This window comes from Delphinapterus leucas, chromosome 1 (genome assembly GCF_059928025.1).
Source record: "Delphinapterus leucas isolate spDelLeu-1000000601 "Yukka" chromosome 1, BTC_Dleu_Yukka2, whole genome shotgun sequence".
NCBI classification, from domain to species: Eukaryota; Metazoa; Chordata; class Mammalia; order Artiodactyla; family Monodontidae; genus Delphinapterus; species Delphinapterus leucas.
In genome coordinates this window covers 32,063,734-32,085,223 of record NC_143129.1, presented here as the reverse complement: position 1 = coordinate 32,085,223, position 21,490 = coordinate 32,063,734, and the positions used below count along the sequence as shown (strand labels likewise).

At 40.7% G+C, this 21,490-nt stretch overlaps 1 protein-coding gene across 1 annotated transcript in view; it reads left to right on the top strand.

Moving 5' to 3' along the window:
* Positions 1 to 21,490, top strand: part of DRC8 (dynein regulatory complex subunit 8) — a 133,911-nt gene that overhangs the window by 99,848 nt on the left and 12,573 nt on the right. The window contains exon 3 of the mRNA XM_022579410.3: positions 3,954 to 4,026. Coding sequence (XP_022435118.1) covers positions 3,954 to 4,026 — 73 coding nt within the window. The remainder of the gene's footprint in view (positions 1 to 3,953; positions 4,027 to 21,490) is intronic.

The window sequence follows — 21,490 nt, the reverse complement described above, 5'->3', positions numbered from 1 at the left end:
AACGGGTGCCTAGAGAGGCAGGTCGTGGTGGTGAGTGGCAGATAAGAGCCCGTGCCTCCCCGTTCACTCTTGGCAGAGGACCTTGCCTTTCCACACAGAGGCGAGGCAGGCCTTCATATCCCACTCCCAGCCACAAACTAGGCTTACAGATATGAAGTAGAGGACAAAGATGTGTCACATTTCTGTATTTTTCTAAATCTAATCAAATTCCATTTTCCCATGTGCCAAGACGAGGAAAAGGTCAACATTAGCCGTTCGTCGGCTTCTCCTTCTTCTCTCTCATGTTGCACCGGGATCCCAAGGCTGATGCAGTCTTTAGGATAAACGAGGAGAAGGAAGATCACTGTACTGCTGAGATGTCGAGGACTGAAGGCGGGGGTAGCATCGCCTTCCTCTGTGCCAAGTTCAGCTTCCAGAGCCCCGGAGCACAGAGGAAGAGGTTAGCTTTCCACAGGAGGCAGGGTGGGTGAGCTAGCAGACCTGTCGGTTGTGTGCAGGTGAGCTCTTGAGTTTTGTACTGTTCTTTAGGCCACTGGGGACGCATCAGCTGAAGGGTCTTTGCCCTTTTCTCTTACATCATCAGGCCTTTGTGTTTCAGGACTAGAGAGAAGGAAGTGTCTTGATGCTTAGAGGACATCATTAGGCTTTGTTTTCTGTGGTCTGCATAGGCAGAGTGTGACAATCCAGCTAGATGCACTCAGAAGAACAGAAGATGGTGATAGGTTCTTCAAAGGGAGGTAGAAAGAGGGATAGAGTAAAATTTTCTAAGGCTGCGAGGAGGATCCTGCCACCCTCTCACAGGTCGCAACTTGCTGGTGGCAGGACCTCAGATCGGATGGCTGTGTGGACACAGCACTAAGCACCTGGCCCAGCCCTTCCCACCTCCTCTGGAAGCCCACCTGCTCAGTCGACGGTGCCCTCATCAGCCTTCTACTTTGCACTGGCTCATTCCCATTGGTATTAAAACATGCTCACCTTTTTCTGGTCTTAAATTAAAAAAAAAATCTTCCTTGACACCATGTCCCCCTCCAGACATCTCTTCTTCCCCTTCACTTTATAGATCCATCTACCTCAACCCAGTGCAATCTGATTTCTCCCCCACTTTCAAGTGAAACATCCTTGATCAAAAATCAGAACTGGGCTTCCCTGGTGGTGCAGTGGTTGAGAGTCCGCCTGCCGATGCAGGGGACACGGGTTCGTGCCCTGGTCCGGGAAGGTCCCACATGCCGCGGAGCAGCTGTGCCCGTGAGCCATGGCCGCTGAGCCTGCGCGCCCGGAGCCTGTGCTCCGCAACGGGAGAGGCCACAACAGTGAGAGGCCCGCATGCCGCAAAAAAAAAAAATAAAATAAATCAAAAACAAAACAAACAAAAACAAATCAGAACTGATTTCCTTCTTCACTATATCCAGTGGACATTTCTCAGAACTTGTCTTACTCGACCTCCCAGCAGCATTTGACGCCAAAGATGACTCAATTTGTCCATCTCTTTCCTTAGCTTCCATGACACCACCCTGTCCTGAATTTCTGCTTTTACCGCCTGGCTCCTCTTCCCTGTGTCTAGTGTGGGGACTAGACCATTGTGTCAGTGTAAGTACTCCTCTGAGCTCTTCCTGGCTCGTCATCTCTTCCAGCCGGGATACTCTTCCTAGAGGAGCTCTTCTGCTCCCATGGCTTTGTTACCAGATCTGTGCTTCCAGCCCAGATTTTCTCCTGTGCATCCTTATACATGTCAAGTCTATGGTTTGCTTTTATCCCCCTTGAAAGCTAGTAAGTTAGTCTGTTACTGTTTCATAGATGTTGGCAGAAGACATGAGACCTGGGTCAGCGACAAAGGACTTCATTTAAGTATGGTTGAGGGACTTCCCTGGTGGTCCTGTGGTTTAAGACTCCACGCTTCCACTGCAGGGGGCACGGGTTCAACCCCTGGTCGGGGAACTAAAATCCCACATGCTGCGAGGTGCGGCCAATAAATAAATAAGGTTGAAAGTTTCTCAGAGCAGCACAAGGAGGGGATTGATTATGTTGCTGACACAGCACACTGTAATTCTAATGTTCTCTTTATGTACTGTACTTGTCTTTGCAAAGTGTGAACATGATGGCAGCTATTGCCTAGAAAAGTACCATCAAAGGAGTATTACACATCTAATTTAAAATTTTCTAGCAACCATATTTTAAAGAAGTAAAAGAAAGGGCATTTTAACAATATGTTTTATTTAACTGATATGTCTAAAATATTATGATTTCCACATGTAATTGATTAAAAATTTTTAATGAGATACTTTACATTTTTTTCACACTGAGTTTTTGAAGTCCATGTATATTTTTTACTTAGAGCCCATTTCAGTCTGGATTAGTCACATTGCTAGTGCCCCATAGCCAGATGGAGGTAGTAGCTACGGTACTGCACGTCTCAGGCCTGAAATTTCTCTTTTTCCCCATCCCACCTCCCTGAGATTTCTAACCTGCAAGGGCGTTCAGGCCTTTCCCATCTCCCTTCCTTACCCTCCCTTTGTTTCTGTGAGTTAAGGAAGCCTTTATTCTTGTCCTTCTGCGTCTGGAGTTGAAGCAGTTCTCTGATTCGAAGAACAGAAGGCCTAGGAGGTTACGGAGGGGATAAATCTGTGAATACTTCTCAAATTATATTTTTTGCCCCTGCCTCATTAACTGTTTGTTCTAATGTATGCAATAGCCCCGTCTGATGTTACAAGAACATTACTACATTGGTGTTGGCCAGTTTCATGGGTCATCTTTAGGGGCTTCTAGAGAGAAAGTATAATCTCATAAAATATTTTTGGTGTGCAGTAGTAGCATCATGTTCAGATTCTGCCTCAATGAGGGCTGTGGGCAGGAAAAGCAGTGCAGAGGTGTTGAGCCTAAGGTGCTCAGGGAGATGTGAAATAGAGTTGGTGTGAAGACCTTACGTGTTTAGCTGGCCTTCAGATCAATCAGTGAACGTCGAGAATCCTGTCTTCCACAGTTACTGACTTTAGGTTTTTCTCTTAAGTTGATACTCATCCTGCAGCTTCCTTAAGTAAAGAACTTAAAAATTCTTATTTAAAATATTTTCTCAGTAAAATAGTCAGCAAACATAACACCACCAATATTAGCCAGAATGGTAAAGAAGCTAAATATTCTAGTTAAGTGAATATTTGCGAAATTAACATTCAAAATGTCACAACCTTTTAATCATTTTAAGTGGAAATATTTAACAATCTATTATAAATCCTCTGTCTCAGCACCCAGGGAGTGCTGAATATAATTCTACTTTCCTTAGGCTATTTGTTGAATTGAATTAAATTACCATGGGGCGGGGTGGGGAGTAGCTGATATTCACTGGGTGGCTGCTCTGCCGAAAGCTGTGCTTATGTTACGATGGCTCTTTGCCCTTAGCCCCTCCCAGTCCAGTTCTGAGGATTTCAAGGGAGGTACTGGGTTTTACCTCCCAGGCAGGATTATGTGCACAGGGATTAACCTGCCCAGTCTAGTAAATTGCAGGGCTGGAGTTTGAACCCTAGCAGTCTGCCACTAGAGCTCATGCTTTTAGGTTCTCTGCCACTAATGTAGACTTCACCACGTTAGAAATTATCATCCTCATTTTACAGATGTGGAAACTGAGGCTCAAAAGAATTAACTAACACTTAAAGCCAGTCAGTAAGTGGCTGACCTTTCTTTTTCTTATTTCTCCCTCCTTTCTTTTCCTTTTCGAGAACTTTTTGATTTGGGCCCAGGCAGGGCTTGCACTTCCCAGTCAACACAGATCCTTCTTTCTTCTCTCTTGGGTTCACTTGTCTGCCTTTTCCTTTCCTCAAAAAGTACCTTCCATCCTCTTGAGGCAATATTTATTGTATGGCTTTGTTTGCTATGCTACATCTGCTCTGAAATAATTTAGAGAAATATAGCACTTGTCTTTTCAGAGTTTATATTCTAAAGCAATTGACTGCTTTTTTCCCCAGAGAGATCGGAACAATTATCAGGTCATTAGGATGCTGCCCTAGTGAAGGAGAGCTACATGATCTGATTGCAGAGGTAAGTAGGGCTAAGAAAGTTCAGTTCAGCAGACTCTCTGCGCGACTCCATCTTCTTGTAATTAAAAAAAAAAAAAAAAAATCCTTACGTGAAGTGAAAAATGCCCTAAACTACCAAATGTGCGTAGTGAAGACATTAGGACAGCTATATGAATTAGCAAATCAACAGGATCTGCAAGAATTAATATCAGATCTTGAAGAAATGTTTATGACCAGGTAATGCAATGGATCAAGTAAGGACCTCACTTTAGACATCACACACTTTATAATTAGTTGAAGAAAGGCCAGTAGATACAGGGGACTGACTATATGCAGAGGGAGTATTGACAGATGAAGGAATATAGTAAATAACATCAGTTCAAAGGGGATAGAGGCAGTAGAGACTACAGAATATATTTGGGGAATATAACTAACTTTCAGAAGCAGTAGTAAATAAAATAATAACTACCTTGACATTGAATTTTGAAAATGCTTATTTGTAATAGTGTAGATGAGTTGCTGGAGGGAATTATCTCATAAAGCGGTGATGAACAGCCCAAGACCAGAGAGCTTCATGCCCTGTTTGGTTTTCCAGAAAAGTGTCCAATCTGTTTTCAAATACAGCTTTCAGTTCAACAAGGCAGAGGCGGGCTTCCCTGGTGGCTCAGTGGTTGAGAGTCCGCCTGCCGATGCAGGGGACACGGGTTCGTGCCCCGGTCCGGGAAGATCCCACATGCTGCAGAGTGGCTGGGCCCGTGAGCCATGGCCGCTGAGCCTGCGCATCCGGAGCCTGTGCTCCGCAACGGGAGAGGCCACAACAGTGAGAGGCCCGTGTACCGCAAAAAAAAAATACAGGAGCCAGCTTGAAGGGGCTCCATAGTTAAATCTATGATAATTTCAGCATCAAAACAAACAGAACAGGGCTTCCCTGGTGGCGCAGTGGTTAAGAACCCACCTGCCAATGCAGAGGACATGGGTTTGCGCCCTGGTCTGGGAAGATCCCACATGCTGCGGAGCGGCTGGGCCCGTGAGCCATGGCCGCTGACCCTGCGCGTCCGGAGCCTGTGCTCCGCAACGGGAGAGGCCGCAACAGTGAGAGGCCCGCGTACTGCCAAAAAAAAAAAAAAAAAAAAACAAGGCAGAGGCCTGAAGGGAAAAAAAAACTACCTGGGCAACCATCAGGAGAAGAATCTTTTCAGAGTTGCTTATCTAGGTATGTGGGTTTTTGTGGAGGCCAGGGATCAACAAAGAGGATAAGGAGAAAGGCAAGGAAGTGTGATTTTATTTATCTCCTTCCTTGCACCCAGCACAGTACTCGCTTCTTTAGTGTTACACAGAAGAGAAGGAGTTGTGACTCTGGGTGAGTCGCTTAACCTCTGTAAATATCAGTTTCTCCATAATGACACCTACTTCAGAGTTTGCTTCAAAGATAAATGAAATAATGTATAAGAAGACATGTTTTGGGCTTCCCTGGTGGCGCAGTCGTTGAGAATCTGCCTGCTAATGCAGGGGACATGGGTTCGAGCCCTGGTCTGGGAGGATCCCACATGCCGCGGAGCAACTAGGCCTGTGAGCCACAACTACTGAGCCTGCGCATCTGGAGCCTGTGCTCTGCAACAAGAGAGGCCGCAATAGTGAGAGGCCCGCGCACCGCAATGAAGAGTGGCCCTGCTTGCTACAACTAGAGAAAGCCCTCACACAGAAACGAAGACCCAGCACAGCCAAAAATAAATAAATTAATTAATAAACTCTTACCCCCAACATCTAAAAAAAAAAAAAAAAAAAGACATGTTTTGAATCCTAAAGCACATGGAAGATTAGAAAGATGACTCTGTTGCTCCACGTTAGCATTTTGATAACTAAAAAGAAGTACCAATTTTTCATTAGCATTTAAATGTATTCAGTAAAGCAGGAAATTGTTTTTTCATTTTGGGATCCAGTAAAGGTATTATTACTGAGCAGAGGGGGAAAAAAATCTGTTTTCCTTCATTGGTCCTCACTGTTTAAAAAAAAAGGTTTTGATCACTCCCGTAAAGTGACCATCATCAAAGCTAGAATTTGTGTTAGAGAGAGGAAAGTTGGCACTGTGGAAGACCTAGGAACTGGAAGATGAATTTACAGTGAAATCATAATTATTGTGTGTCATTGAGTAGAGTAAGGGAGCAGTAATGAAAATGTCTCTGAAAGTCAGTAGATGAGAAACTTTAGAGCCTAATTCTTTTATGGTTTGCTTGTATGTTTTAATCTGTAGCAGGGATCAGAAAACCACAACCCCTGGGCCAAAACCCCTGGGCCACAACCCCTGGACCAGTCCACCACCTGTTTTTGTAAATAAAGTTTTATTGGAACACAGCTAGACTCATTTACTTACATATTATCTATGACTGTTTACTTACTACAAGAACGGAGTTAAGAGACCATATGGTTTGCAAAGCTTAAAGGATCTGGCCCTTTACAGAAAAAGGTTGCCAACTCCTGATCTATAGGTTTCTCTGGCAAAGTAGAGCAAATACCACATCTAGTGTCAGGAGATCTAGGTTCAAATCCCATAGCTACCACTTATGACCATGTCGCATTTGGTGAGCCACTTAATCTTTCAAAGCCTGGTTCTACATCTGCAAAAGGAATGCAACAATACCATAGTGTTTTTATGAAGATTAAATTTAATAACTGTGAGGAATCAGCTGTTACTTTGTGGGCCCTCTGTGCATGTTTGGATTTGCTTGCTCTGTAGGTGGCTCTCTACCAAAATGCCCCCGTGGGTTTGGGTAGTTAACCACAGTAGGTGCTCAGGTCCCAATGTTTTATTTTGTCTTTACAGTTTTCTTAGGTACATTGACACAACTTTTGAAAATTACAGATATTTAGAACAGTTATGGACCAGTAGGGATCACTGAGCTGTTTAAGCCCACAAATGTTTTTCTGTAGTTGCTCACAACACAGTTTATTCAGATTAAATTCTAGCCAAATGCTTAAAAAGCTTTAGGTGTGACTACCCTTTTTGAAGTTTCCCAAATAACTGAGAGGAAAAAAGCACGTAGATATTTGTATGATTCAAATACATTTAGAAAATCAAAGCTACATAATAGTAAACATCTAGGGGTAAATGTCATATTGCTAAATGCTCTGTCATAGTTTCAGAACTGAGATGTTTCTGCCTCATTTGCTCTGAAATGAAATAATGACTATGTTTTAAATTCTTCTGTAAAAAATTGAAATCTGTGTGTGGTCTCTAGTTGTCATTTACTTGAATTTTAGTGTCGATGCATACTAACTTTCAGCCCTCCACTTCCTGGAGATCAACTTGAAATCTGATGTATCTCTTGAAATAGATCATTTAAAAAATCACTCAACATTGATCCCTCCACTTAATATTCTGTAGTTAGCCACTTGCCCCAAATAATCTCTGCCTGTGTGGAATATCACAAAACCCAGCAACTGTGAGAAAGGTTAATACAAATTTTGCCAACATACATACAGTTTACTAAACAATTCTTCCTTTAATATTAATTTAGAGCTATCTAGGATCTTCAGTGTGCAAGAGCTGGGAGGAGATAATGGCATTTTAGTACGAGTGGAAAGGATATTTAGAGGTCTGCATCCTTTAAAGTTCAAACCTAAGTGGTATTATGGAGAATTTAAAGTAATTATAAAGGAGAACTAAAGGATGTTGGGAAAATAATACCATGTTGGTGAGATTATTACATTGCACAGTAATTTAAAAAAAGGTCAATTCATCAGGAAGTTTTAAAAATCACAAATGTATTTTTAAAAAGCAGAAATGGACAGATTAGAGGGAGAAACAGACAATTCCACAATCACAGATGAAGATTTCAGTAACCCTCTCTAAGTAATTGATAGAACACCTACATAAAATATCAGCAAAGATATAGAAGACACAAACACCATCAACCATTCTGACCTAATTGATATTTATAGAACAGTACCCCCAACAACCACAAAATACATGTTCTTTCCAAGTGTACATGCGATGTTCATTAAGATAGATTAAGTACTGGGCCATAAAACAAGTCACAACAGATTTTTAAAAATTAAAATCATACAGGATATGTTTTCCGATACCAAAAAAAAAAAAAGAATTAAATAGAGATCAACTGAGAATAATATCACTAGGAAATCCTCAAATACTTGGAATTAAGCAACATACTTTTTTTTTTTTTAAGATTTTTTAATGTGGACCAATTTTAAAGCAATACTGTGCTACAGTATTGCTTCTGTTTTATGTTTTGGTCCTTTGGCCCTGAGGCATGTGGGATCCTAGCTCCCCGACCAGGGATCGAACCTGCATCCCCAGCATTGGAAGGTGAAGTCTTAACCACTGGACCACCAGGGAAGTCCCTAAGCAGCATACTTCTAAATAACTCACGAATCGAAGAAGAAATCACAAGGGGAATTAGAGAATATTTTTCCCTGAACAATAATGAAGATACAGTGTGTCAAACTTTGTGTCATGCAGGTAAAGCAGCACTTAGGGGACAGTTTAGCACTTTAAGTGTTTATATTAGAAAAGACAAAAAGATCTCAAAGTAATTATCTAAATTCTCATCTTAAGAAACCAGAAAAAGAAGAGCAACATAAACCCAATATAAATAGAAGGAAGAAAATTATAAAGAGCAGAAATCAGTGAAATACAAGATGAACAGAGAAAATCATGGAAAGCAAAATACTGGTCTTTTCAAATACAACTGATAAACTTATAGCTAAGGACATTAAGATACAAATTACCAATGTCAAGATTAAAGGAAAGCACAGGGAGCTATACTCAATATCTTGTAATAACCTATAATAGAGAAGAATCTGAAAAAGAGTATATATATATATATATATATATATATATCACTTTTCTATATACCTGAAACTAACACAACATTGTAAATCAACTATACTTCAATAAAAATTTAAAAATAATCTTTCAATTTAATTATGAAATTTCCCTTCTACGAATTCTTAATAGTATGAGATCTGTAGTCACTGATCCCTGCTTCTTGAAGCAAAAATTAAAGAGTAACTTCTGTGTAAAAAAAAAAAAAAAGATAAAGGAGGAGTTATCATTATCTTTCAAACATTTTAAGAGGATAATAAGGAAACATTATGAAAAACTTTATGGCAATAAATCTGGCAACTTAGATAACTGGACTGATTCCCTGACAGATAAAAATTACCAAAACTGACCCAAGAAAAACTGGAGAATTTGAATAGTCTCATATCAATTACCAAAATTAAATTTATAATTAAAAATTTCCCACAAAGAAAGCTAGAGATTCAGATGACTTCACTGGTGAATTCTCTCAAACATTTATAGAAGTAGTACCAGTTCTATACAAAAATCCTTCTGAAAATATTATAGGAAAGAACACTTTTCCAACTCATTTTCTGAGGCTAGTATTACTCTGATACCAAAACCAGACAATCATATTACAAGAAAAGAAAACTATAGACCTTATTAACATAGATGCAAAAAGTCCTTAATAAAATTTTACCAAATCAATTTCAACAATATGTTAAAAAGGGTAATACATCTTGAGCAGGTGGCGTTTATCCCAGAAATTTAAGGTTGGCTTAACATCAATCAATGTAATTTACTACATTAACAGGACGAAGTAGATAAACCATATGATCATTTCAATAAATACAGAAAAAAACACTGAAAAAATTCAACACCCTTTGAAGATAAAAATATCCAGCAAACTAAGAATAAAAGGAAGCTTCTCAACCTGGCTGAGGGCATCTACAAAAAAACCTAAGGCTAACATCTTACTCAGTGGTGAAAGCTCAATGCTTTTAACCTAAAATCAGGAATGTCTATGTTCATCACTCCTATTCATCATAGTACTTGAAGTCTTAGCCAGTGCAACAAGGCAAGAAACAATAAAAAATACACAGTTTGGAAAATAAGAAGTAAAACTGTCTTTATTTCAAACAACATGATTGTTCATCTAGAAGATCCTAAGAAATTTACTAAAAGCCATTAGAACTAATATATGAATTTAGCCAGGTCACAGGCTACAAAGTCAACATACAAAATTAATTATATTTCTATAAACTAGAAATTAACAATTAGAAAAATGAAGTTAAGCAAGCCATTCCTTTTACAATAGCATAAAAAGCGAAACAATGAAATTTAACAAAGGCGAGACATATACACTGAAAACAGCAAACATTATAGAGGGAAATTAAGATCTAAATAAATGCATAGATATACCTGTTTGTGAATTAGAAAGCTCAATATTTTTAAGATGGCAGTTCTTCTCAGATTGATCTATAGATTCAGTACATTTTCAGCCAAATCACAGCAAGCTTTTTTGAAGAAATTTACAAGCTGACTCAAAAATTTGAATGGAAAAGTGAAAGACCTAGAACAACTGAAATAATTTTGACAAGAAAGGGCAAAGTTGGACTTACACTACCTCACTGCAAGATTTACATGCAGCTGCAGTAATCAAGACAGTATTTTATGTGTACACATATTGTGTGGTATTGTGCACAGTGTGATATTGTGTACACTGGTCTGATTGCTGTGGCTAGGACTTCCAATATTATGTTGAATAAAAGTGGCAAGGGTAGGCATTCTTGTCTTCTTCCTGATCTTAGAAGAAATACTTTCAGCTTTTTACCATTGAGTATGATGTTAGCTGTGGGTTTGTCATGTATGGCCTTTCTTATGTTGAGGTATATTCCCTCTATACCCATTTTATTGAAAGTTCGTATCATAAATGGATGTTGAATTTTGTCAAAAGCTTTTTCTGCATCTATTGAGATGATATGATTTTTATTCTTCAGTTTTTTAATGTGGTGTATCAAATTGAAAATTGATTGATTTGCAAATATTGAACCATCCTTGCATCCCTGGGATAAATCCCACTTGATCATGGTGTATGATCCTTTTAATGTATTGTTAATTTGGTTTGCTGACATTTTGTTGAGAATTTTTGTGTCTATGTTCATTAGTGATACTGGCCTGTGATTTTCTCTTTTTGTGGTGTCTTTGTCTGGTTATGGTATTAGGGTGATTCTGTCCTCATGGAATGTTCCTTTCTATTCAATTGTTTTGGAATAGTTTGAGAAGGATAAATGTTAACTCCTCTTTAAATGTTTTGTAGAATTCACCCGTGAACCTTCTGATCCTGGACTTTTGTTTGTTGGGAGTTTTTAAATTACTGATTCGATTTCATTACTGGTAATTGGTCTGTTCATATTTTCTATTTCTTCCTGATTCAGTCTTGGGAGATTGTATGTTTCTAGGAATTTATCCATTTTTTCTAGATTGTTTATTTTATTGGTATAAAACTGTAATCTCTCGTGATCATTTGTATTTCTGTGTGCAGTTGTAACTTCTCTTTCATTTCTGATTTTATTTATTTGGGCCCTCTCTTTTTTGTTGTTGGTTTTTTGGGTTTTTTTGCGGTACGCAGGCCTCTCACTGTTGTGGCCTCTCCCGTTGCGGAGCACAGGCTCCAGACGCGCAGGCCCAGCAGCCATGGCTCACGGGCCCAGCCACTCCGCGGCATGGGGATCTTCCTGGACCGGGGCACGAACCCGTGTCCCCTGCATCGGCAGGCGGACTCTCAACCACTGCGCCACCAGGGAAGCCCTCTCGTTTTTTCTTGATGAGTCTGGCTAAAGGTTTATCAATTTTGTTTATCTTTTCAAAGAACCAGCTTTTAGTTTCATTGATTTTTTTTTTAAGTCTATTTCATTTATTTCTGCTCTGGTCTTTATGATTTCTTTCCTTCTACTAACTTGGGGTTTTGTTTGTTCTTCTTTCTCTAGTTGATTTAGGTGTAAGGTTAGGTTGCTTATTTGAGATTTTTCTTGTTTCCTAAGGTAACCTTGTATCAGTATAAACTTACCTCTTAGAACTGCTTTTGCTGAGCCCATAGGTTTTGGATCATCATGTTTTCACTTTCATTTGTCTCTAGGTATTTTTTAATTCCTCTTTGATTTCTTCAGTGATCCACTGGTTGATTAGTAGCATATTGTTTAGCCTCCATATGTTTGTGTTTTTTTGAAGATTTTTTCTTGTAATTGATTTCTAGCCTCATAGCATTGTGGTTGGAAAAGATGCTTGATATGATTTCAATTTTTGTAAATTTGCCAAGGCTTGTTTTGTGGCCTAGCATGTGATCTATCCTGGAGAATGTTCCATGTGCCCTTGAAAAGAATGTATTCTGCTGCTTTTGGGTGGAAAGCTCTATAAATATCAATTAAGTCCATTTGGTCTTATGTGTGATTTAAGGTCTGTATTTCCTTATTGATTTTCTGTCTAGATCTGTCCATTGATGAAAGTGGGGTGTTAATGTCCCCTACTATTGTATTACTGTTGATTTCTCTTTTTATGTCTGTTAATATTTGCTTTATGTATTTAGGTGCTCCTGTGTTTGGTGAATATATATTTACAGTTGTTATATCTTCTTGTTGGGTTGATCCTTTTATCATTATATAAGGTCCTTCTTTGTCTCTTGTTATAGTCTCTTCATTTTGCTTAATTATCTTTGTTTACTTCTATGTATTAGGTAGGCCAGTTTTTTTGTTTTTTTTTTTTTAAACATCTTTATTGGGGTATAATTGCTTTACAATGGTGTGTTAGTTTCTGCTTTATAACAAAGTGAATCAGTTATACATATACATATGTTCCCATATGTCTTCCCTCTTGCGTCTCCCTCCCTCCCACTCTCCCTATCCCACCCCTCCAGGCTGTCACAAAGCACCGAGCTAATATCCCTGTGCCTTGCAGCTGCTTCCCCCTAGCTATCTACCTTACTACGTTTGTTAGTGTGTATATGTCCATGACTCTCTCTCGCCCTGTCAAAGTTCACCCTTCCCCCTCCCCATATCCTCAAGTCCGTTCTCCAGTAGGTCTGCGTCTTTATTCCTGTCTTACCCCTAGGTTCTTCATGACATTTTTTTTCCCTTAAATTCCATATATATGTGTTAGCATACGGTATTTGTCTTTTTCTTTCTGACTTACTTCACTCTGTATGACAGACTCTAGGTCTATCCATCTCATTACAAATAGCTCAATTTCATTTCTTTTTAAGGCTGAGTAATATTCCATTGTATATATGTGCCACATCTTCTTTATCCATTCATCCGATGATGGGCGCTTAGGTTGTTTCCATCTCCGGGCTATTGTAAATAGAGCTGCAATGAACATTTTGGTACATGACTCTTTTTGAATTTTGGTTTTCTCAGGGTATACGCCCAGTAGTGGGATTGCCGGGTCATATGGTAATTCTATTTGTAGTTTTTTAAGGAACCTCCATACTGTTCTCCATAGTGGCTGAACCAATTCACATTCCCACCAGCAGTGCAAGAGTGTTCCCTTTTCTCCACACCCTCTCCAGCATTTATTGTTTCTAGATTTTTTGATGATGGCCATTCTGACTGGTGTGAGATGATATCTCATTGTAGTTTTGATTTGCATTTCTCTAATGATTAATGATGTTGAGCATTCTTTCATGTGTTTGTTGCCATTCTGTATATCTTCTTAGGAGAAATGTCTATTTAGGTCTTCTGCCCATTTTTGGATTGGGTTGTTTGTTTTTTTGTTATTGAGCTGCATGAGCTGCTTGTAAATTTTGGAGATTAATCCTTTGTCAGTTGCTTCATTTGCAAATATTTTCTCCCATTCTGAGGGTTGTCTTTTGGTCTTGATTATGGTTTCCTTTGCTGTGCAAAAGCTTTGAAGTTTCATTAGGTCCCATTTGTTTATTTTTGTTTTTATTTCCATTACTCTAGGAGGTGGGTCAGAAAGGATCTTGCTGTGACTTATGTCATAGAGTGTTCTGCCTATGTTTTCCTCTAAGAGTTTGATAGTTTCTGGCCTTACATTGAGGTCTTTAATCCATTTTGAGCTTATTTTTGTGTATGGTGTTAGGGAGTGATCTAATCTCATACTTTTACATGTACCTGTCCAGTTTTCCCAGCACCATTTATTGAAGAGGCTGTCCTTTCTCCACTGTACATTCCTGCCACCTTTATCAAAGATAAGGTGTCCATATGTGCGTGGGTTTATCTCTGGGCTTTCTATCCTGTTCCATTGATCTATCTTTCTGTTTTTGTGCCAGTACCATACTGTCTTGATTACTGTAGCTTTGTAGTATAGCCTGAAGTCAGGGAGCCTGATTCCTCCAGCTCCTTTTTTCGTTCTCAAGATTGCTTTGGCTATTCGGGGTCTTTTGTGTTTCCATACAAATTGTGAAATTTTTTGTTCTAGTTCTGTGAAAAATGCCAGTGGTAGTTTGATAGGGATTGCATTGAATCTGTAGATTGCTTTGGGTAGTAGTCATTTTCACAATGTTGATTCTTCCCATCCAAGAACATGGTATATCTCTCCATCTATTTGTATCATTTTCCTTCATCAGTGTCTTATAATTTTCTGCATACAGGTTTATTCCTAGATATTTTATTCTTTTTGTTGCAATGGTAAATGGGAGTGTTTTCTTGATTTCACTTTCAGATTTTTCATCATTAGTATATAGGAATGCCAGAGATTTCTGTGCATTAATTTTGTATCCTGCTACTTTACCAAATTCATTGATTAGCTCTAGTAGTTTTCTGGTAGCATCTTTAGGATTCTCTATGTATAGTATCATGTCATCTGCAAACAGTGACAGCTTTACTTCTTCTTTTCCGATTTGGATTCCTTTTATTTCCTTTTCTTCTCTGATTGCTAAAACTTCCAAAACTATGTTGAATAAGAGGGGTGAGAGTGGGCAACCTTGTCTTGTTCCTGATCTTAGTTGAAATGCTTTCAGTTTTTCACCATTGAGGACGATGTTGGCTGTGGGTTTGTCATATATGGCCTTTATTATGTCGAGGAAAGTTCCCTCTATGCCTACTTTCAGCAGGGTTTTTATCATAAATGGGTGTTGAATTTTGTCGAAAGCTTTCTCTGCATCTATTGAGATGATCATATGGTTTTTCTCCTTCAATTTGTTAATATGGTTTATCACATTGATAGATTTGCGTATATTGAAGAATCCTTGCATTCCTGGAATAAACCCCGCTTGATCATGGTGTATGATCCTTTTAATGTGCTGTTGGATTCTGTTTGCTAGTATTTTGTTGAGGATTTTTGCATCTATGTTCATCAGTGATATTGGCCTGTAGTTTTCTTTCTTTGTGACATCCTTGTCTGGTTTTGGTATCAAGGTGATGGTGGCCTCGTAGAAGGAATTTGGGAGTGTTCCTCCCTCTGCTATATTTTGGAAGAGTTTGAGAAGGATAGGTGTTAGCTCTTCTCTAAACGTTTGATAGAATTCACCTGTGAAGCCATCTGGTCCTGGGCTTTTGTTTGTTGGAAGATTTTTAATCACAGTTTCAATTTCAGTGCTTGTGATTGGTCTGTTCATATTTTCTATTTCTTCCTGATTCAGTCTTGGCAGGTTGTGCCTTTCTAAGAATTTGTCCATTTCTTCCAGATTGTCCATTTGATTGGCATAGAGTTGCTTGTAGTAATCTCTCATGATTTTTTTTATTTCTACAGTGTCAGTTGTTACTTCTCCTTTTTCATTTCTAATTCTATTGATTTGAGTCTTCTCCCTTTTTTTCTTGATGAGTCTGGCTAGTGGTTTATCTATTTTGTTTATCTTCTCAGAGAACCAGCTTTTAGTTTTATTGATCTTTGCTATCGTTTCCTTCATTTCTTTTTCATTTATTTCTGATCTGATTTTTATGATTTCTTTCCTTCTGCTAGCTTTGGGGTTTTTTTGTTCTTCTTTCTCTAATTGCTTGAGGTGCAAGGTTAGGTTGTTTATTCGAGATGTTTCCTGCTTCTTAAGGTGGGCTTGTATTGCTATAAACTTCCCCCTTAGAACTGCTTTTGCTGCATCCCATAGGTTTTGGGTCGTTGTGTCTCCATTGTCATTTGTTTCTAGGTATTTTTTTATTTCCTCTTTGATTTCTTCAGTGATCACTTCATTATTAAGTAGTGTATTATTTAGCCTCCATGTGTTTGTATTTTTTACAGATCTTTTCCTGTAATTGATATCTAGTCTCATGGCGTTGTGGTCAGAAAAGATACTTGATACAATTTCAATTTTCTTAAATTTACCAAGGCTTGATTTGTGACCCAAGATATGATCTATCCTGGAGAATGTTCCATGAGCACTTGAGAAAAATGTGTATTCTGTTGTTTTTGGATGGAGTGTCCTATAAATATCAATTAAGTCCATCTTGTTTAATGTATCATTTAAAGCTTGTGTTTCCTTATTTATTTTCATTTTGGATGATCTGTCCACGGGTGAAAGTGGGGTGTTAAAGTCCCCTACTATGAATGTGTTACTGTCGATCTCCCCTTTTATGGCTGTTAGTATTTGCCTTATGTATTGAGGTGCTCCTATGTTGGGTGCATAAATATTTACAATTGTTATATCTTCTTCTTGGATCGATCCCTTGATCATTATGTAGTGTCCTTCTTTGTCTCTTTTAATAGTCCTTATTTTAAAGTCTATTTTGTCTGATATGAGAATTGCTACTCCAGCTTTCTTTTGGTTTCCATTTGCATGGAATATCTTTTTCCATCCCCTTACTTTCAGTCTGTATGTGTCTCTAGGTCTGAAGTGGGTCTCTTGTAGACAGCATATATAAGGGTCTTGTTTTTGTATCCATTCAGCCAATCTGTGTCTTTTGGTGGGAGCATTTAGTCCATTTACATTTAAGGTAATTATCGATATGTATGTTCCTATTCCCATTTTCTATATTGTTTTGGGTTCGTTATTATAGGTCTTTTCCTTCTCTTGTGTTTCTTGTCTAGAGAAGTTCCTTTAGCATTTGTTGTAAAGCTGGTTTGGTGGTGCTGAACTCTCTCAGCTTTAGCTTGTCTGTAAAGGTTTTAATTTCTCCATCAAATCTGAATGAGATCCTGGCTGGTTAGAGTAGTCTTTGTTGCAGGTTTTTCTCCTTCATCACTTTTAGTATGTCCTGCCACTCCCTTCTGGCTTGTAGGGTTTCTGCTGAGAGATCAGCTGTTAACCTTATGGGGATTCCCTTGTGTGTTATTTGTTGTTTTTCCCTTGCTGCTTTTAATATGCTTTCTTTGTATTTAATTTTTGACAGTTTGATTAATATGTGTCTTGGCGTATTTCTCCTTGGATTTATCCTGTATGGGACTCTCTGTGCTTCCTGGACTTGATTAACTATTTCCTTTCCCATATTAGGGAAGTTTTCAACTATAATCTCTTCAAATATTTTCTCAGTCCCTTTCTTTTTCTCTTCTTCTTCTGGAACCCCTATAATTCGAATGTTGGTGCGTTTAATGTTGTCCCAGAGGTCTCTGAGACTGTCCTCAGTTCTTTTCATTCTTTTTTGTTTATTCTGCTCTGCAGTAGTTATTTCCACTATTTTATCTTCCAGGTCACTTATCCGTTCTTCTGCCTCAGTTATTCTGCTATTGATCCCATCTAGAGTACTTTTAATTTCATTTATTGCGTTGTTCATCGTTGCTTGTTTCATCTTTATTTCTTCTAGGTCCTTGTTAACTGTTTCTTGCATTTTGTCCATTCTACTTCCAAGATTTCGGATCATCCTTACTATCATTATTCTGAATTCTTTTTCAGGTAGACTGCCTAGTTCCTCTTCATTTGTTAGGTCTGGTGGGTTTTTACCTTGCTCCTTCATCTGCTGTGTGTTTTTCTGTCTTCTCATTTTGCTTATCTTACTGTGTTTGGGGTCTCCTTTTTGCAGGCTGCATGTTCATAGTTCCCGTTGTTTTTGATGTCTGTCTCCAGTGGCTAAGGTTGTTTCAGTGGGTTGTGTAGGCTTCCTGGTGGAGGGGACTAGTGCCTGTGTTGTGGTGGATGAGGCTGGATCTTGTCTCTCTAGTGGGCAGGTTCACGTCTGGTGGTGTGTTTTGGGGTGTCTGTGGCCTTATTATGATTTTAGGCAGCCTCTCTGCTAATGGGTGGGGTTGTGTTCCTGTTTTGCTAGTTGTTTGGCATAGGTTGTCCAGCACTGTGGCTTGCTGGTCGTTGAGTGAAGCTGGGTGCTGGTGTTAAGATGGAGGTCTCTGGGAGATTTCCACCGTTTAATATTATGTGGATCTGGGAGGTCTCTTGTTGACCAGTGTCCTGAAGTTGGCTCTCCTACCTCAGAGGCAGAGCCTGACTCCTGGCTGGAGCACCAAGAGGCTTTCATCCACACGGCTCAGAATAAAAGGGAGAAAAAGTAGAGAGAATTAGTAGAAGTAAGAGGAAAGAAAGAAGGAAAGGAGGAAAGGAAGGAAGGAAGAAAGAAGCAAAGAAAGAAAGAAAGGAGGGAGGGAGGGAGGGAGGGAGGAAGGAAGGAAGGAGGGAAAGAAGGAAAAAAGACAGAAAAAGAAGATACAGTAAAAATAAAATAAAGTATAATATAGTTACTGAATTAAAAAATATTTAGAAAGAAAAAAAAAAGGGACGGATAGAACCTTAGGACAAATGTTGGAAGCAAAGCTATACAGAGAAAATCTTACACAGAAGCATACACATACACCTTCACAAAAAGAGGTAAAGGGGGAAAAATCATAAATCTTGCTCTCAGAGACCACCTCCTCAATTTGGGGTGATTCGTTGTCTAAAGGAGGGAAGGAAGGAAAGAAAGAACGAAGGTAAAGTATAATAAAGTTATTACAATTAAAATTAATTATTAAGAAAAAAAATTTTTTTAGAAACCATGGACGGATAGAGCCCTAGGACAAATGGTGGAAGCAAGAGTATACAGACAAGATCTCACACAGAAGCATACACGTACACATTCACAAAAAGAGGAAAAGGGAAAAAAATCATAGATCTCGCTCCTAAATTCCACCTCTTCAATTTGGGATCATTCCTTGTCTATTCAGGTATTCCACAGATGCAGGGTATATCAAGTTGATTGTGGAGCTTTAATCCGCTGCTTCTGAGGCTGCTGGGAGAGATTTCCCTTTCTCTTCTTTGTTCTCACAGCTCACAAGAGCTCAGCTTTGGATTTGGCCCTGCCTCTGCGTGTAGGTCGCTGGAGGGCGTCTGTTTTTTGCTCAGACAGGACGGGGTTAAAGGAGCCGCTGATTCGGGGGCTCCGGCTCACTCAGGCCGGGGGTGAGGGGGGGGAAGGAGGGGCACTGCGTGCGGGGCGGGCCTGCGGCGTCAGAGGCGGCGTGACGTTGCGGCAGAGGCCGGCGTGACGTTGCACCAGCCTGAGGCCCGCCGTGCGTTCTCCCGGGGAAGTTGTCCCTGGATCCCGGGAACCTGGCAGTGGCGGGCTGCACAGGCTCCGCGGAAGAGAGGTGTGGAGAGTGACCTGTGCTGGCACACAGGCCCCTTGGTGGCGGCAGCAGCAGCCTTAGCGTCTCCCGCCCGTCTCTGGGGTCCGCGCTTTTAGCCGCGGCTCGCGCCCGTCTCTGGGGTTCCTTTAAGCAACGCTCTTAAACCCCTCTCCTCGCGCACCAGGAAACAAAGAGGGAAGAAAAAGTCTCTTGCCTCTTCGACAGGTGCAGGCTTTTCCCCGAACTCCCTCCCGGCTAGTCGTGGTGCACTAACCCCTTCAGGCTATGTTCAAGCCGCCAACCCCAGTCCTCTCCCTGCGCTCCGCCCAAAACCGAAACCCGAGCCTCAGCGCGCAGCCCCGCCCGCCCCGGCGGGTGAGCAGACAAGCCTCTCAGGCTGGTGAGTGCCGGTCGGCCCCGATCCTCTGTGCGGGAATCTCCCCGCTTTGCCCTCCGCACCCATCGCTGTGCACTACTCCGCGGTCCCGAAGCTCCCCCCTCCGCCTCCCGCAGTCTCCGCCCGCGAAGGGGCTTCCTAGTGTGTGGAAACTTTTCCTCCTTCACAGCTCCCTCCCACTGGTGCAGGTGCCGTCCTTATTCTTTTGTCTCTGTTTTTTCTTTTGCCCTACCCAGGTACGTGGGGAGTTTCTTGCCTTTTGGGAGGTCTGAGGTCTTCTGCCAGCCTTCAGTAGGTGTTCTGTAGGAGTTGTTCCACGTGTAGATGTATTTCTGGTGTATCCGTGGGGAGGAAGGCGATCTCCGCGTCTTACTCTTCCGCCATCTTCAAGGTCCCCCCCAGGTAGGCCAGTTTTGTTTCCCAGTCTTGGAGTAGTGGCCTTATGTAGGAGAGTCCCATGGGGCCCAGCAGCACACTCCCCTCTGGTCACCAGAGCTATATGCCCCCTCTGTGGGCTGTGTGTGCCCTTCTGTTGTGGCAGGGCTGACTACTGTGGGCATGCTAGTAAGCGGGGCTGGTCCCCAGCCCAGTTGGCTGCAAGGCCCTGCCTCCTGCAGTGGCTGTGGTCCTGCTGGAGGGTGGGGTAGGCTTCCCATGTGGTTGGCTGAGCAGCCTGGTGAGGGGAGGCAACCACTGCCGGCCCACTGGAGGGCAGGGCTTGGTCCATCCGAGGCTGTCTGTATGGCCTGGGGAGGGGTGTTAGGGAGAGGCTGCTGCCAGCTCACTGGTGGGTGGATAAGCCCCCAGCACGAATATGCTAGAGGGAGGGTTCCAAATGGCACTTGCCAGTGCTGGTGTCATTGTGGTAGAAGAAGCTCCCAGAAATGGCTGCTGCCAGTGTCTTCATCCCTTGGAGGTCCAGCTGCTTCCTGCCTCTTTGGGAGGCTCTCCAAGATTAGCAAGTGGGTCTGACCCAGGCTTCTTTCAAACTACTGCCTCTGTGCTAGGATTCGGAGTGTGTGAGATTTTATGTGTGCCCTTTAAGAGTGGAGTCTCTGTTTCCTACAGCCCTCCAGCTCTCTTATACACAAAGTCAGACATTCTGGGGACTCATCTTCTGGTGCAGGACCGCTGAGCTAGGGAGCCCAACATGGGGCTTGAACCTTTTGCTCCTTGGAGGGAACCTCTGCAATTGTGAGTATCCTCCTATTTGTGGGCTACCTACCTAGGGGTATGGGTTCTGGCAATACAGTGTCTCCAGCCCTCCTACCTGTCTTGTTATGGTTACTTCTTTATATCTTTAGTTGTGAAAAGTCTTTCCTGATAGTCTTCAAATAATTCTCATAGGGAGCTGCTTTGTAAGTAGTTGTAATTTTGGTGTGCCTGTGGGAAGGTGTGAGCTTAGGGTCTTCCTACTCTGCCATCTTGGCCACACCCCCAATCCATCACCTTAATACAATCCTTGTTAGTATTTCAGTGCGCTTCCTCCCATATGCTTTTCCTGTACATGGTTTTAACATGACAGTAATCTTATAGTACAGTTTGGTATATATAGTTTTGAACCTTGCTTTTTCCTTAATATATCACAACGATTTTCCATGTTATTATAAAAATTTCATTATTTAAAAAAATACATGCTGATTAAAATTGGACAAGAAAAAAGTAGGGGAGTGATCTCTCTTGTATCCATCACTCAAACACAACCAGAATATTTTACCTTTTTTACTCAATATTACATCAAGATGATTCTTCCATAATATTATCTAATTTTTAAAAAGTAACATTTTAAGAAGGAAATCCTGTCATATACAGTAACATGAATGAAACTTGGAGATATTCTGATATGTG